The sequence below is a fragment of the Eutrigla gurnardus genome, assembly GCF_963514095.1.
Source record: "Eutrigla gurnardus genome assembly, chromosome: 3".
NCBI lineage: Eukaryota > Metazoa > Chordata > Actinopteri > Perciformes > Triglidae > Eutrigla > Eutrigla gurnardus.
In genome coordinates, this window is record NC_139917.1 from 8,806,648 (window position 1) to 8,824,230 (window position 17,583).

Below are 17,583 nucleotides of genomic sequence, written 5' to 3' on the forward strand. Positions count from 1 at the left end.
AGGAGACAAATCTTTAAATGAAAAAGCAGTAAAAACAGTTGGCCATTGTAGTTTTTAGCAAACATTACGTGGCGACTAATTAAGAGTTTTTGGAGGTCTACGTCACAGAATGAACGTCATCACTTTGGATACACAAATACTCGTTAGTAGGATGAGTTCATTATTGGTTTTGGTCTTTTAACGGGATCTGTTGACAAAATTATTAAATATTATTTGTTTTATTTCTCATTTAGTACTTAATATTGATCCCCAGTGAGTACTGGTACTTCCTGCTACTAGAAGAAACCAGTAATTAAGTCCTCATATGACTTTTGCTCTCAGGGACGAGTTGCCTATAACAAACTCAAATCAAAGAGTCGAGATGCCCAGCGGCTGTACTTCACTGTCTCTCACCTGAGGCTTCGAGAGCGAGGACGGACGTGCGGCGAGCGTCGGCCCCCGTCATCATCCGTGATGCTCTCAGTGCTGCCGAAGTGCTTGGACAGGAAGTGCAACTCATCCATGGTCGGCTGGAAGGGCAGCTGGTGCAGACGCTCCTGCGATGAGCTGGATGACTGGAGAGAGACAGGGAAACGGTTAAATTATGAAACGCTGTGTTTAAAACTAACAGATCCTGATCCTGAGCATCTTAATCTGTGTGGTGACCAGACGAGAAGAGAAGAAGAAGAGAATAAAGCACAAGGTGTACGATGAGTGGGTGGAAAGAACTGAAACAAAGAAGCGACCAACTTAAAAGAACAAGGAAAGAAGAAAGAGAGAGGAGGAGAAACAAGAAAAATATCCAGAAGGAGTTAGTGTAGGAGGGCAAAACAGAATAATGTGGACCGAACGCCAAAGCAAAAAGGCTGCAGGGAATGAAAGAGTCCCTCCACCTAAAAGTTGACTGCTGCCTTAAGTGTCTGCTGCCTCGGGGGGTTAATGGCAGCGCTATTCAGCTTTAAACAAAACACTTTTCTTCAGTGCAGGAGGGGAAAAACCAGCCTGGATCAATGGGAGGCTTAATGAACACATCTCCCAATGGGACATCATGGCTGGCTTTGGCCACACAACGATTTCTGCTATAAAAATCCATTAGAAACTCCATTCAGGTCTCAGCCACTTGAAGGCTGCAGAAAAGCATGTTTTGAATGCAGCAAGTCCAGTAAACAGAATCAATTAGGAAGCTCTGCGGAGACACAAAGGGTTCGGAGGCTGGAGGAGGAAAATGGCATTAGATACGAGGGCCGTCATAAATGAGACTCTCATATCTGTCTTGCTTCTTTGTATAGCCACAGTGTGCATCGTTTACTTCATTTCGTCCACTTGCGTCTTTAAGTCCATCTCACTGAGGACGACTGATGCGAGGACAATATGCAAGGAAATATGAATCAAGGAAACATGTTTTTAGAGAAGCTTCATCATCAACTGAAGACTCTTCTCTGATGATGAAGCCGCACCTGAATCATCAGCCAGCTTCAACAGTTCTTTAGCCCTCTGAGCCACAGCGGCTCAGTAATGATAATCATGACAAAGGTGTACAGTGACCATTCCTGGCACTATTACAAATGCATTTCATATTTCCTCCCTCATGGCATACAGAATAGAAAAGGAATAGTTTGAAGCATCCACACAGGAAACTCCTCACAGATTTGCAGCAAAGGGAAAATAGGATCTGGGTGTACAGACGTTCGACCGTTTTCCTCACCTGTGAGCTTTAATCCTTCCTCCTGCATCCACCTTCTATCTGTGTGCTACCTCCACTTTCCGGCATAAATGTGGTTCATATCTCCCTCTTCATATATAGACTCCTCCGCACACACACATCTCCTCCTTTCATCTGCCCTGTTCAGTATGCAAGGGTCCCGCTGTAACTAATCAAGCGAGTAATGGCCCGTGTTAGAACTAGCAGAGCACCGAAACCTGACGGGGTGGAGGAGGGAAGAGTGATGGAGGTGAAGCTGGAGTATGGAGGGACCGAAAGAAAAAACATCTTCAAACTCATCTACGGGTGGAGAGAGATCAATGCGTCGCCTGCGGGGTGCTGTATGTCTCCCTATATGTGCTGCTGCGTGGAGGTGAATGAAAGGAAGCCAATGAAAGAAATGGTGTGTGAAAAGCAGCAAAGACGCAGAGTGATTGTGTTGAAGATGGCGCAGAAGTGTGCAGGGGGTGGATTATGAGTCAACACCTTGCCTCCACCTGAGCGTCATACGCATTAAGGTCCATTTCTCAAATGGACTATTTACCAAATGGGCCTTGGCAGGGTTCATTCCTCTGAGTAGTCTCTTATACTTCACTCAGACAGAGACGAACATTGTTGTTGTCCCTCTGTTTGCTTCAAAACACGTTTCACTTCCACCTACACTCTCTTTTATCTGTCTCCGCTGCCTCTCTTTAGCATCCATCTCTGCCTCTCTGGGGGTAAAGTGATGGACAGAGGAACAGTTACTGGAACAGGAAAGAAATGCAGATTGGTTACATTTCATTTCCATTATCCCTGCGCCGTTTTCTTTTTCTATTTTTTTTTCCAGGCAGGCCAATACCTCAGCTGCAGATAAATCAGGTCGATCATATCTTAGCAACTGATGAGTTATTTTTAGTTCTGGTTAACATGTGATGCATGTTCCTTCGGCGCTAAAATGCTTTTTAAATAATCGTCTGAGACTCACAGCAGCGACTACAAAGTCAGAGAACACAGGGGGAGTGTGTGTTTGTGTGTGCATGGCCTTTAGCTGCGAGGGTGGCGTGTAATCGTTTCAAAGCGGAGCGAGACCAAAGTAGAACATGCAACTTTTAGAACACAAATTTACAAGCAGGAAAGCATGAGCTGATTTTAATGCATGGAAATATATGCAAATAAATTATTGGACACGGATACATATTCATACAAAAGATACAAAAACCCACCTCATTAATTTTGCAATAGATGAAAAATCTGACATACAGTTTTAGGCTGTTGATTTCATGACTTGGCATTTGCAGCTACATATTTAAGAGAAGAAAAAAGCAGATCCCACACTTTAGTGGGACTTTTCTCCTCTTTTATGTGTTAAATGTGGAAATGAAGAAAGCGTTTGATCCTTGTGAGCTATGGAGACGGGAAACATGAAGGGATCTCTCTGTGAAAGTGTCAGAAACCTCACATTTTACAATAAAAGAAACAAAGATGCCGATTAGAACCATACAGGGTAATTAGGCTTGTCCTTAGGAGAACCCGTTTTGGTTCCTGATAAAACCTTCAATGAAAGTTAAATCTGGAATCCTTTCAGAGGATTCTCCCTAAAACCCAACATAAAGGGTTAAACCCAGAACCATTTGTGAAGGGTTCCTACCTGAATCCCCCTTTGAGAGAACCCTTCTATGGTATAATGGTTCCATCCAGAACCCTCCAAGGGTTTCAGCTAGAACAACAATCCTGGTTCACATTAGGTTTGTGTGAGCTGGATTTAGGGGGTTCCCTTTGATCACCCGCTTTCAACAATCCTTGAAGAACTCCAAAAAGGGTTCATCAGAAGCAAATGGTTCTTGGTAAAAAAAAAAAAAGGAAAGAAAAGGAAGAAGCGGTTTGAACCCTTTTTTCTTAGAGTGACACCCTGTTTGTCCTGTTTGATAGCCACAGGTTCAGTGTTACAAGGACACACTGACTCAGCTCCATCCTGCGTTTGAACGCAGAGGCTGCTGCAGTAATCATGCACGACAGATGAAGGAAACGCTGCCACGTCTGATGCTCTTCAATGTTATGTAACACTGGTTTGGCAGATGCTTTTGTGCAAAGTGACTCACTTTTTTTCACAAACACCATTTGGGGGTTCATTGTCTTCATCAAGGACACTTCAACGGGAATCGAGCTACAAACCTTGCAGCCAATCTTCTCTCCCACCTGAGCTGCAGACGCAGATGAGCTCACATTATGCAGAGTTGGTATCGGTGCTGTTAGTGGTTTAATCAAGTGGATTGGGAATTGGCCGGACTTGACCGATCCAAAGTACAGTTCAATTTAGTTAAAGTGGCTAAGTTTTAGTGCCACAGCAATCAGCTGGCCCTGGATGCTTAAATTAGGTTCAACAATGGTATTGGATTGGAAATCAGTGTGGGACGGTTGAGTAAACCAGAAGAGGGGAACAAAAGTTGTCCCATTGATTAGTCTTTTGTCCTCAAGAAGATGCAGTAAAACACCAATAAATCAATTAGAACTACTTTCTTCTGGCTCTTAGACTTACTGTTGAGCTGGGTGTATTGGTGCCATATCCTGAGGAGGGAAGAGAAGCCAAGGACCATCTACGACCATCAGCCCTGAGGAAAAAAACAGAGAAGAGAATCAAATATTGGAGTTTTCCATTTCAGTCCCTCCAAACAACACAATCATAAAGCATTCCCACCACCGTCACTTCCTTTCTATCCAGTTACACATTTGTTGCTTTTATTCCTCCCTCCCTTCAGGCCTCCTCCAGCCATGTCTGACACGTCCTCAGAGTGAGTGACACACGTTGGTGGCACCTCCACTAATTCATCTGGGCCTGCTTTCTCGCCTCTGCCACATGGTCACTTGGTGTGTGTGTGTGTGTGTGTGTGTGTGTGTGTGTGTGTGTGTGTGTGTGTGTGTGTGTGTGTGTGTGTGTGTGTGTGTGGTGAGTTCCCTGAGGGAGTGTAAAAATAATCCTATCAACAATTCCACTCAACTGCTTCACGCTGCTCTTCTAACGTTGCATGTGCGACTTATTGTGTGAATTAAGGAGGGATGACAACCTGCGAGAGGAGGCGAAGGAAAAGTGGGCAGGTCCGCTGGGTGAGAAGTTGCGCGGGCTGTCCAGCGGACTGCTTCCTGTTACAATACGTATGGACAGAACAGAGCAGGAAACATACACCGGGGGTTAATGTGCAGGAAAATATACCAAAACTCAGGTTTCAGACAACTCTGCAAGTCATTTCCATTTGATTTAGTCAACCTCATTACCAGAGACACTGATAACCGACACCTTCAGAATGAATGTATCTTATCCTGTCCTACACTATTAAATTACTTTATTGATATATTCACATTTAATTATAGAGCAACTCAACACCAGCTGGAAATCCTTTGCTTCTTAGTGCCGTGGTGCCATAACAGTTTTATTCCACTCGTCATAGTGATTCTCTTCCATGGCATCCATGGTTCACTTGTCTCAGACTAACCGAGGGCTAAAATGAATCGGCCTGATCTGTCAGTGTTAACAACAAGAATCCTGTCCATGACTTCATTGTCTGTATTTGTCATTGCTGTGTACCTTGAAAACTCACATTCCACAAAGCGTATTGCGTTACTATGACAACAGTGAGTTAATACAGTGACTGATGTTAGATGCTTGTTTTCTTCGGTCTGAGCTGTCTTGGTGATGTTGTGGCGCTCTTGCATCGGTGGTTTAAACCTTGCTACAGTGATGTCACAGTATACTGACACATCATTGCAGAAAGGTTAGACTTGAAATAATGGGAGGAGATTTAAATTTGACCTTTAAGGCTAACCATTTTGGTTATTTTTTCTTTGTTTTTTTTGTTTTTTAGAAAAATAAAACCAAAAATACCAAGCCATTTATACTCATTTTGTATTGATACATTAAAGTAAAGTCAATGAGGTAATTATTTAAAAAAAAAAAAGCAAAATAAATTAAAATAATATATATATAAAGGGCCAAATACACTATTAATGTCACACACTGTATCATGTGTATAACTTGTTAAATACTGACCTATGTGTCCAGGCAGTGGAGAGTGCGGTCGTGGCAGAGTGGGCGACGTACTGGTCAGGATGAGGCTCTTCCTGTTACTGGTTCTGCAACTAGAACATATACAAGAACAAAGAATAAGTCAGTCATTCTCCAGTCAGATGATAGTTCACACACACACACACACACACACACACACACACACACACACACACACACACACACACACACACACACACACACACACACACACACACACACACACACACACACACACACACCGCTGAGTGACCCCCAGGGTAATGAACACGCTGCGGTTGCTCGGCTGTGAGTCTGTGTGCTTACTTGTCACCTTGAGTAAATGTGCAGCCTACAGTACAGCATGTGTGGCGTAAGTGTGTATGCATCCGTAGCTTGAGCACTTTATGTCTCGTGTGTGAATGTGTGTATGCATGTGGCAGGCCATAATACTTTATTGATGTCCGCCCACCCACAGGGGAGAGCGACAAAGCAACAAAGATTTTTAATTTCCTCTAGGTCCGGCCTCGCGACAGCTGCTGCCATGAAATATAATGGCAGGAGTGATGAGGAGATGGAGAGACAGACGGAGAGGAAGAAAAGGACCGGGGAGGACAGGTATAGTAAGAACTGAAATGATTGAACAATAAAGGTTTCACTCCGCTGCTCCTGCTACCAGCGCACTGAATAATTTCACAAAGGAATCACACACAGAGATGCACGAGGTTTGCTTTCCTGCACAACAGCTCGTAAAGTGGGAGGTTCAGGTTATTTTCATGTGAGGACTGGGTTTGCTCATTTGGGGCTCGTCTGTGTGGTTCACTAGAGTCTCTGTCAGACCAGATTTTTGCAGAGCAGAACCCTTTGTGATGAACAGAACAAGTTTGCTCCGTGTTGCATCAGCCAGCACCCTGCTGTACATGAAGGAAGCGCTATCCATCACAGATGCACACATAAAAGTGAAAGGAACGCACTGTCACACAACACACATTGGCTATTTGCTGCATCTCCCTCGATCAATAATCTATATCCTGCCACATCCTCCACTCTTTTTAAGATGCTAATCTTCAGCAGTTGTTTCTAGCACGCGGAGACATCAAACCCTTGCTGGATTTCATCGGTGGCAGTGTGTCTCTGTGGGCGCCGGCTGAGGGAGCGCTTGTACTCAACCTCACAGAGCAGAGCCGGAGCATATTGAAATATTTAAGGGAAATGCATTAGCTTTGGATGGAAGTGGCTTAACACCACCCTTCGCTACAGCTCTCAGAAGAGGAGATGAGGGAAGGGGGAGGGAGGAGAGGGATAAAAGAACAAGACCAAAAAAAAAAGTGAAGAGACCAGAGTGCCCTCAGTACGTTCCTCTGATTTCCTGTCTGTGTCATACTTCTCTTTTTCTTCCTGCTTGCAATCATCTTTCTCTTCACTCGCTCCTTAACCTGTCGTTTCTCAAATCCACATTTTCATGGCAGCTCTCCCTCAATCAAAAGCTGAATCACTTGAGCATACGCTAGTCAAGCTTCGCTCCAGAATATATTCTTAGCTTTTGATTCATGATTCATCACATCTACAGCTCGACTCTGCCAGCGTTTTCACTTTCAGGTGGAGTTTCTAACATTTCATACCATATTACAGGGTAAAGGATTTAATGCTACCCGCCTCATTTCCGTGACTTTTTCCCACTGCTTGTTATTTTCAGTCTATATTTTCATCTTTTGATGACTCCTCAATCATCTGCTTCTCCTTCATTTCTCCCATTATTTCTGCTCTATTCTCATTCTGCTTCATCCTTCTTCGAAATGAACCCTCAGAATGATGAATAATTGAAATGTGTGAAGTCCAGAAAACTCTTTTCTTCCGCTCTAGCTCCTCTTTTTTGAGGTTATAGAGTTGACTTAACTATTATCAGTAACAAAATGAAAATCCACTAGGGCAAAGCAATCTAATCTAAGCATAAAGCCAGAAGTCTCTTGCTGCCACAATGCTTTCTAACATTGTTATCTTAAACGAATGCTGTAAAAGGGAATCTTGCCCAAAGCATTTTGCACTGTAAAAAAAAAAGAAGTGAAATAGGACTGCTGCTCTTTACTCTATCCTCCAGCAGCCAGCCACATATTTATCAGCAGTAAAGGTCACAAGAGAGCTCTGCTACTTGTATTCCTGCAACAGTGAGGAGGAGAACATACGACAGAAGCAGCAGGAGGGAGAGGAAGGTAGGTACATCCATCTGTGGATAGTTGCAGTATTCCAGAGAAGGCTGTTATTTTGGGATGATTTCATCCTCGTACCCTTTTTTAAATGTTTTACTTTGACTGGAATAAGTAATTTATTTAAGTTCAAAGCACAAAATAGTGAAAATTATACTCAAAGCAGTGCCATGTGGCTACATTACAAACCGTTCTATTGGATTTAATTTATTAACAGATGGGTGACAAATTAAAGGAAAGACCAACATAACGTTGCATTAAACCTGCATGAACTGACCTATTTTTAGGCCACCAGGGGGAAGCGCTACGCAAGTCTTTGCTGTTGTTGATGATGTGTCAAAGCTGTCATCATCTAGTGGCGATCACGTTAGTTAGAGTTGCCTCATCTCTTGGACACACAGTTATTGTCCCCCTGATGAATGTCCAATAGTCCCTCTCCTTTTAGCCCTGGTTTGGTCCCCACCAGCTCCTGAGGGACTTATATCTGTGCAAATGCTGCACTATGTTCACCAGCTAAGTCGCTAACTTCACAATGAGTCCGGAGAGCCGAGGACAACAGAGTCTGACGATAATTCACGATGAGCGACACCATCATCATCATCGATGAGGGCATCTTAAAGATGCTGAACCAACATTAGCTTCCAGCGCAGCTTCACTTTTACCAGTCTGGTGGGATGAACACAAAGATGTTCCCTCATTTGGCATTTTGATGATGGCAGCGGAGAGCGCCACCATGTCGGCCTGCATCTCCTATAAGTACTCAGTTAGAGTCGAGCAGACTCAGGATTCCTGTACATGTCACTGAGCAAAATAGTATAGAGCATCAAAAGAGACATTAAAGGGCCGCGCTGATCGATCTTCTGCATACTTAGATCGCCCTGTCGACACCCTAATAGATTATCAATACCAGATGGGGCCTGTCCGTATAGTAATAGCAGTAGTGGGACGTTGTGCCCACTAAGCAAGACTGACAGCGGACATTTTACTGAACCAAACTACTTTTGATGTCGGCTCCATGGAAGAAAACAACTGGATTTGTAGGCAGAAGTATTGATGAATAATTGACTTTAAGGGTGAGTGAGGGGAATCTGCCGGTGAAACAGACCAGCCCGTCTGCTGCAGAGCAGATACATAAAATCATGTTGGGAATGTTGGATTACATCTATCTCTTTGGGATGAATTTGGACTTTCTGACTGAGATCCGCTTTGCTCGCTGTGTGTGTTTGAGAGAGAGAGAGAGTGAGAGAGGGAGAGGGGATATAAGGTGGATTATTGCACACAATATTAATGTAAGTTATTAATAATCATATTTATAATATAAATTCTATGAATGAAGTTCCAAAGCTTATTAGTTATACGTTATATACATCCAGAGTGTGGGTGTGTGTACACGTTTAAGTTTTTGCACTTATTTGGGGGGATTGACTTGTTCATGTTTACTCATATTTTTGGATTGCCTTAAACCATAGGAATAGCGTATATGAATCGTTTTAAATGGTTCCCCATGAAGCAACGTTTTTTCCTTCAAGTGGTTAATGAACACAGTAAAAAAAGTAAGATAAAAAAATGTGTATACGACATGTAGAACAAAGCGAGGAAGACAACACAGGAATTTAAGTTAGGCAACAACTAAGTATTTATAAATCGTGAAGAAACAGATGCATTCATGTAACAACATGACAACATTATACATAAAAAAAACTATTATCCTAGTCACTGGCATGTCCATATATCTCTTAGACACAGCACGATGATCAGAAAGGCAGGACGATATATTTAAGGAGAGGTTCATATTAATCCTTGCCCTGGCATCCCAGCCACATAATTAACTGTCACAGCGCTGACAGTGAGTGAAGGTTACGGGACGGTAGCTAAAGGTTTAAATGGGTTAGCAAAATGTGTGAATGTGTGTGTGAATGTGTCTCTAAATGACTCCGTCACAGTTCTGGTCATGCTGGCTGGACTCATCCTGCCTCAGTCTAGTTAAGAAGGTGTGTGTGTGTGTGTGTGTGTGTGTGTGTGTGTGTGTGTGTGTGTGTGTGTGTGTGTGTGTGTGTGTGTGTGTGTGTGTGTGTGCGTGTGTGTGTGTGTGTGTATGTGAGAGACAGTTAGTATGCTACACATCTTTGAACCATAAATCTTAAGATGTCTCTGGTTTTGCGGTCAAACATAAACACCTTGTCAGTTTACAACCCCACACTACATCATCCAGCAGCCACCTCCGTTTCCAGGCAGTTGCTGATGTTTGAATTCACTCAGTCACCCGCTTGCGCATAAATGAATTCTGAACAGAAAACTGATGCTCTGCTGAAAACTAGACACTTTCCTTTAAAATATTCAAGCCCATTCGGATCCAATTATCTTAATCAAGAACAAATTATTGTCTGTCCTTAATGAATTGGCCAAAAAGAAGCAGAGCGATGCTGGGGAAGAAGGATGTGAAGGGGAATGCACGTTACCATAGCAACACATTTAGAGTCACACTCAAAAGAAGCAAACAGTGACGTCTCCAACTGTTTCCTATTTCTCCTACGTTCACCAGAGCTCACAGTGACAACTTGGGTTGATTCAAATTAAATAATGAAGGTGAGCGTCAGCAACAGTCAGTCCACTAAACATGATCTCACCCTGCAGACCACAAGAGTCAGTGCCTGTTGATACGGCTGAGCCTGTTTGTGTGTTTGTACGTGAATGCCAGTTTTATAATCCATCACAATCCATTGTGTAATCCATCATGCAGGCTCAATCTGTGTGTGTGACAGAGGAGTAGCGGCGCTGCCAGTCAGACAGAGCCGGCTATGATTCATTGGGGTTGATGGCGCACGCTGCTATTGTGTGGGCCTCTGTTGACGGACACCAGAGCTGATGAGAAAGTGAAACAACTTTTAATATGTGAGAGAGAGACGAGGTGTGATGGTGTTAGCCGCGTCTGACTGAGTCTGTCATCCAGCTGGTCTCAACAAACAACACAAACAGTGACAGGAGAGAGGAACAAGGTGAAAGAAAGAAAGAAAGAAAGAAAGAAAGAAAGAAAGAAAGAAAGAAAGAAAGAAAGAAAGAAAGAAAGAAAGCACTTTGGCTGCATTCTGTTTCTTTGAACATAATGAGAAACTACTCCCTGCCAACAAAGTCCTAATGAATGTTTTTGTAAAATGTTCAATGTCAAAATACATCCTAAAATCTAAATTCAAAATCCTACATTCGGGAAAGACAACAAAATATGCTTAAATCTCTGAAAATACCATGCTGGTATCGTACTGCATTTATTAGATATAATCTTACATAATATTTTTGTTGCATCACAGATAAGACACACATCTTCTTTTAGTTAGTTAGCGACCAGCTGGTGAACACAGTGAAGCATTTGGCAGCTAAGAGAACGGATATTTGGTGGAGACCAACAGTATAAAAATAGATGCATCTGCAATGACAACCAAATAATAAAACCAAGTAGCCAAAAAAAAAAAAAAAGTCGTATGCAAAGTTATTTTGGAGGTGACAGGGTTGCATGGTGACACAGCAAAGTTGAGAAGACAATATTAACAGATGTCACGTAACCAACCAATGTCAAAGGTAACCAATAGAGAAGCAGAAAAAGCAACAAAAACACAAACGCAAACACACAGATGTGACAGCCAACAACCCCAGTCTGTGTCTCCCTGCTCCCAATAATGAAACCTAGGACCGTCATTGGCTGCGACGGCCTGGAGGTCAGAGGTTAAATCTGTGGTAATGACTCGTGGAGAAGCTTTGATGAGCAATTATCCCCTTGCAGGCCCCTCTGCTGGCACTGGGCCATCAGTCTCTCACACTCGCATGCCCATGAATGTGCACACACTCATCCTCTCATGGAAACAACCCAAACGCACATTGTTGGTCCCCAAACACCCAAAAAAACTGTCTACATTCATCAGAAATAAAAGTATTGCAAATAATACGACTAGAATGCAGGTCATTGATGCTTGGCTGGTACTGATACATACTCAGCTATGAGTCTGGATAGAACAAGTGCATGAAGTACCTGTGATCAGTCATTCAAATAGGCTTAATTATAATACAATAAATAGCATTGTAATCTCCGAGGTAATTGCTGGTTAGTGAACACAACAGCATCTCTACAATACAGATGGGGCAAGAAGCACGACTGGTCGGACAAACAGAAAAGATGTAAACCAGCCAACAGTTTAGCAAGATTATCTAAACCAGAGACGGGAATGAAAGACAGCAAAACCCAAATGTTGGCGATAAAACGATTTGTGCACTAAACTATAGAAAACACATTCATTTTGAGACAGTGTCGGACATATTTTTAACAGTGTAACCATGGACGCAGATCTCTGCAATAAACTTAATAAGTGGACAACGATGCAGCTGGAAAACCATAAAAAAAAAATAATAATATTAAGACACGTGGCAATAAAAAAAAGAAAGAAAATATTTCTAGGCTAAAATGGAAACAAAACAATAAAAATCCCCTGATCATACAAAGCTACATCATAAAAGAACACGGCACTAGGTTTTTTCTAGCTATATGCTAACATCAGCATGCTAACATGGCGGTATTATTTTCAATGAGCCCATTGTTCACATGATGACAACATGACCTGTGGACATTTATAAGTAGCGGTTATAAATAACAGTATTTAATTGAATTATGCTTCTTTGTAATTACTTCCTAAGCGACGTCTCCGCGTCCTCTCGCCTCCTGCCCACAAACAAAAAGGCCTCTGACGGGTTTATCGCAACATTCCTTGTAACGGATGGCTACCGATAAGAACAGAGCAGTCATTTAAACAGAACAGCTCCATATTATGCAAAATCAATTAAAGTAATGAGACGATTAGGAATGAAGCGGCGACACTGACGGCTTGATGGCGCATCATGAGAGGGCCGTTTAACCGTCTGATGTCGGGTGTTCGGGACATCGCAGCAACACGTGTGTTCCAGTGTGTGTGTGTGCTGTGTGTCGCGTGTCTGTGCTACTGGACATCACCCATTATCCAGTTGCATGCACATGCAAGTCTGTGACAGGTGTGAGCGAGCGCTCGTGCATGCTTAATGCGTTTTACCAGCAGCGCATTAACTCGACGTGAGTGTGTGTGTGTGTGTGTGTGTGTGTGTGTGTGTGTGTGTGTGTGTTGTCTGTCAGTCAGTAGTGTCATCTTCTGCTCCAGGTGCTGACTCACAGGGCACAGAGGACACCAGACGCTCCTGATGCTTACAGCATCGATCTGTCCAAGGCTCACTTCCTGTCAGGTGACATCTCTCTCTCTCTCTCTCTCCCTCCCTCCCTCCCTCCCTCCCTCAGGACCTCTTAAAGGTGAGTGCATGTTCACTGTGGGAAATGGCATGGAAAAGACGGGATAAAACGCTATCCCTTTAATCCCGTAAATGTCTGCCCTGTCAGTGCATCCTGTTACACAACATCCACTGTCCTTACTGGCAGCGTCCGAAACATCCACCAGGAAGTTGATGGATCCCGAACTCGGGAAAGTGTCCAAATGAAGCCACGTGTGCAGATTTATCAGGCGTGAGGCATTGGGATGGAGATTGAGGGGACGGCTGATTGAAGCTGACATGCAGCTGATGAAAGCAAACAGGTGATGTGAAAAAAAGAAAAAGAGGAGGGGCGAAAAGAAAACAGAGAGGATGAAACCGTGAGGGGAACATACAACAGGATCGCCTTGGTGTTAGGGGTTGTCGCTTGGCTTTCTTGTTGCTATGCAATGTAGGACAGAGAGACATAAATAGAGGCGTTTGCTGTAATACCCCATAAAAGAGAAGCAACGCAAGGAGGGGAACGAGACGACCAACTTAGTAACAACCACAGCATCACAGTTGTACAAGAGATCAAGACATGTAGTGAAAGAATTAGGGAGAAAAGGGAACGGAGGTCACAGAAAAAATACAGACCGAGACCCCTAGTAGTTTGTGCTAGTTCAATAAATAAAATAGGTAGTGTGTTTTGTTGCGACTCCAAAGTGAAGCGACGGTTTATAACGCTAATAAGTAGCTTGTTGAGTGATTGAATATAAAGTTGGCTGGCAGACGAAGCAGCCGACTAAATTACCGGCTAATTGGGTGTAAAATAAACATGCTGGCTGGCAGTCAGACTGTATTCTGTATTAAAGTTAATCTTATAGTGGAATGAGTAACTGGCTGACTGATGAATAAAGTCAACACACTTTTGATTAAACCACACATATGACGAAAGGCTGGTGCAGCGTTGACATTGCTGTATGGATATGACTTGATGCGTCCGTGTGATTGCTAAGCAGAATGATGCTTTCCTCTGCTGTGACAAGAGATTGAAGCATCAAGTTGTTCAATTTGACAAATTTAGTAGCTAGCTGGTCCGCTAACTAGCTTGCTAATTACACCATGATTTCATCCTACGCTGGTTACTGAAAAATGGCGATCACTCTGTCTCAATCCCTGCTGCTGAGGCTACCGGCCACCACTGGCACGCTGTGACCCCCGGTACAGGAGTTTAATGTTATAAATACATTTCTTTGCACGAATGTTTGAGAACAGCAATGGAGGTGAAGCTCAAAACTAGTTAAATCACTGCCTTCCATAACATGGCAAATCCAAAGATTCGCCGGCTGAAACCCACCACATAAATAGAAGTCAGCAGGACAAAATAAACATGGAGACGTCACATTACTCGTCTCCACTCAGAGGTGTTGTCAGATGTCCTCTGAAGGTGTGAAAGTGCATCCTCAGGCAGAGTGATGCAGCAGGAAGCACAAAGACCTATCGGGACCTTTCTGCACGTGTCACCATCCATCTCTCCTCTGCTGGTTTCCTGTTTGTCTGCGCTGGTCTCGCCGCCACGCCATCTCAGCTGTCTGCGGTCACCGAGACCGGAGAAGCGTTCTGTATCACCACGATCATGACATTTCATTTTGTTCCCGCCGTGACCTTATTCACGGCAAATGATCCGTAGCCATCACCTCATAGGGAATAAAACACTTCCCTCGGCGAGGAGCGCTCATTTGCATGAGTCGGGAGTCTCGCAGCGTGTCTAATGGACATTAAAAGTGATTTAATCTGATTACGGATAATGCATATGGATTCCCAACCAAGCAAGGCCACCGCTAATATTGCTTCGAGGGAAGTAAGAATGGAGATGCCGGCAGGATGCTTAACTTAATATAACGTCTAACGTAATACTCCTAGACTGAAATCATGACACTAATGGTTCTAAACAAGAACGGCTAAATGGTTCAACTTTGAATCAGCAGCGCTGCAATTTTGTGAGCAGACGATCATTGACTGGTTTGCGTGGAGTAAATGCTTTGATTTAGAGTTCTTTGATAACTTCACATGATGGCGACATCTGAAACAGAAGGTCAGAGTTTGTGTGCTGCACTTTTAATAACACGAGACCTGCTGATTTCAGAGTGGTCACATTCTACAATTTGCTCAGTTGCAACAAATTATTATTTTCATTATTGATGGATCTTCCGATTACCTTTTTGATTAATTTAAAATGGCCAATCAAATCTGAATTAAATCAATGATTAAAACTGCTGCTTAATAATTTTCTGTCAAACCATGAATTGATTAATCATCTTATGATGTCAGCTAACGTATATCCGGCACAAATCTGAAGGGTCTTTGGTTTAGGTAAATGATTTGTCACAACATTCGGGAATCAAATACAATGAAAAACTGTTTTTTTTCTATATATATATAAAAAACTGTTATAATGTGCCAAGTGCTCCTCTTAAGGTTTCATCATACAATTCAATAATTCTGCATGTTAGGAATAAATATTTAAAAACGCATACATTCTTAATGCTCACATTAGTAATATAGGATGACAGTGTGTTAGATCATTGCATGAGATGAACAGTTTCTGGGGAGGTGAATGGGGACAAGAATTTTTATGACTTTGTGCATGAAAAGGCATGAATTCATTCATGTTGACCTTCATTAATGTAGAAGAATGAACTGTGTCTCATACATGACTTAATGCCAGAGTGATGGCGTGTTAGAACTTAGCATCACACTGCTCCCTCGACCAAATATCTATCAGATTAAAACGCTGTGAGGTCACCGTGGAAAACAACTGCTGATGATACTTGAGGATTTTTGATCATCTAATTTAAAGCTATGGTCTACGATTTGGAATAAAAAAAATCCATTCAGTCTATCAGCCGTAGGCCTGCATAGAAATTGACCAGTGGGAGCCATCGCTCCGGAAGGCTCCCATTGGCTCCCATTGGCTTGTACCCTCCATCCAATCCCCTCGTCTGGGATGCTTTTTTCAAATCTGTCTCAGAGGCTCAACTGATTTTCAGAATGTAGACCATAGCTTTAAGTCTTGAATGGTATAAAAATATGTTGGATATGGGAATGGTAATTATATACTTCCATCCTAATGTTCTTAGCCATTTGACACATTCATAATTAATAAAAGACTGATTTATGACTAGAGTACCCCCCACCACAGCCCACCCAAAAAAGATAGGTCTGTGGGTCTCCGAGGGATAATGAAGTACGATATAAATTAATGAATGCATGAAGTCCTGATAATTCACGTAGACTACCATGAAGTGCTACCAATAAGCCTAAATATGATTTATAGATCTACATGATTCAAGTTATTTCATATGCAGTTCATGTTGCCAGGTTGTCTTCCAACTCACGCCTGCGTATGAGATGTTGTGTTATCATGTCATCTCAACAGCAAAGATAAAGCACAAACAGTCTGTGTGTTTTGGTTAAGGGCAGCCTGAACACCAGCCAGGAACAGATGGTGCTGTCATGGCACCAACAACAGGACTCGAGCACGGAAAGGAGTTTTCCTGTTCTATACCATCTTTCACTGCACGGCACCGAGCGCCTTCATTAAAACGGACCAGCCAGGCAATGCAGCTGCTCAGATATATGTCACCGAGCCTTGCTGTGCATCTCCTGCTGCAACGAAGTAGATAAGCATGTTCCCGTTTTCAACCCCTTGTATGAAAAATATCTGTGAGACCTCTAAAAGCCACAACACTGAGTACGTGCTTCATTGTAACCATGGTTCATCTATCGATGGCAAAGTAGATAATTGTGGTGCCTACCTATACTTATGAGCTATTAGGTCCATCAACTTAATGTATGCTGTTGTCAAGCTTAAAATAGTCGGAATTACCTGCACAAAGATGGGAGATGTGTGCAAAATCACTCTTGTGAGGGTTGGATTTGTGCAACTATTGTATATTCAACGTAGTGTAATTATAATCAGCAATAAAAACAACGTGTTATACTATGGGTCAAGGGAAAGGGAGCATATAGGCTAAATAAATCAGATAGCAAACTGTGTTTTTATCACAGCTCTACTGAATTGCAGTTTTCTTCTTTGGTTCTTTTGCAAAAATAATAATAACCTGGACAGCCTATACTGCATGCGAGTGGGGTGAAATGTCCTGTGTGTTGTTCATGAGTGGGATAATTTGTACCGTGCACCATGTACACATGTACGTGTGGGATTATACTGTAGCCTGTGTGTAAACATTAAGACCTCCTTCCGTTGTTTGTCATCCAGCTTCAGTCCCAGAATGCTCTGTCTCCCTGCCATGAGCTCAAAAGCCAAACCAGAGAAGTTTACCTTCAAGTGAGAGGGAAGGAAGGAGACCAACAGACTGAGAGTTTATCGTCATGAGCTCGGCTATCAACGCTGGGCT

General features: G+C 42.8%; 1 protein-coding gene across 4 annotated transcripts in view; it reads right to left on the minus strand.

Moving 5' to 3' along the window:
- Positions 1-17,583, minus strand: part of mast1a (microtubule associated serine/threonine kinase 1a) — a 56,784-nt gene that overhangs the window by 25,551 nt on the left and 13,650 nt on the right. For all 4 annotated transcript variants that reach the window (XM_084005782.1, XM_084005781.1, XM_084005780.1 and 1 more), the window contains 4 exons: positions 5,706-5,794; positions 4,726-4,801; positions 4,200-4,272; positions 394-554 (listed from right to left, as the gene is read on the minus strand). In XM_084005782.1, coding sequence (XP_083861908.1) covers positions 394-554; positions 4,200-4,272; positions 4,726-4,801; positions 5,706-5,794 — 399 coding nt within the window. The remainder of the gene's footprint in view (positions 1-393; positions 555-4,199; positions 4,273-4,725; positions 4,802-5,705; positions 5,795-17,583) is intronic.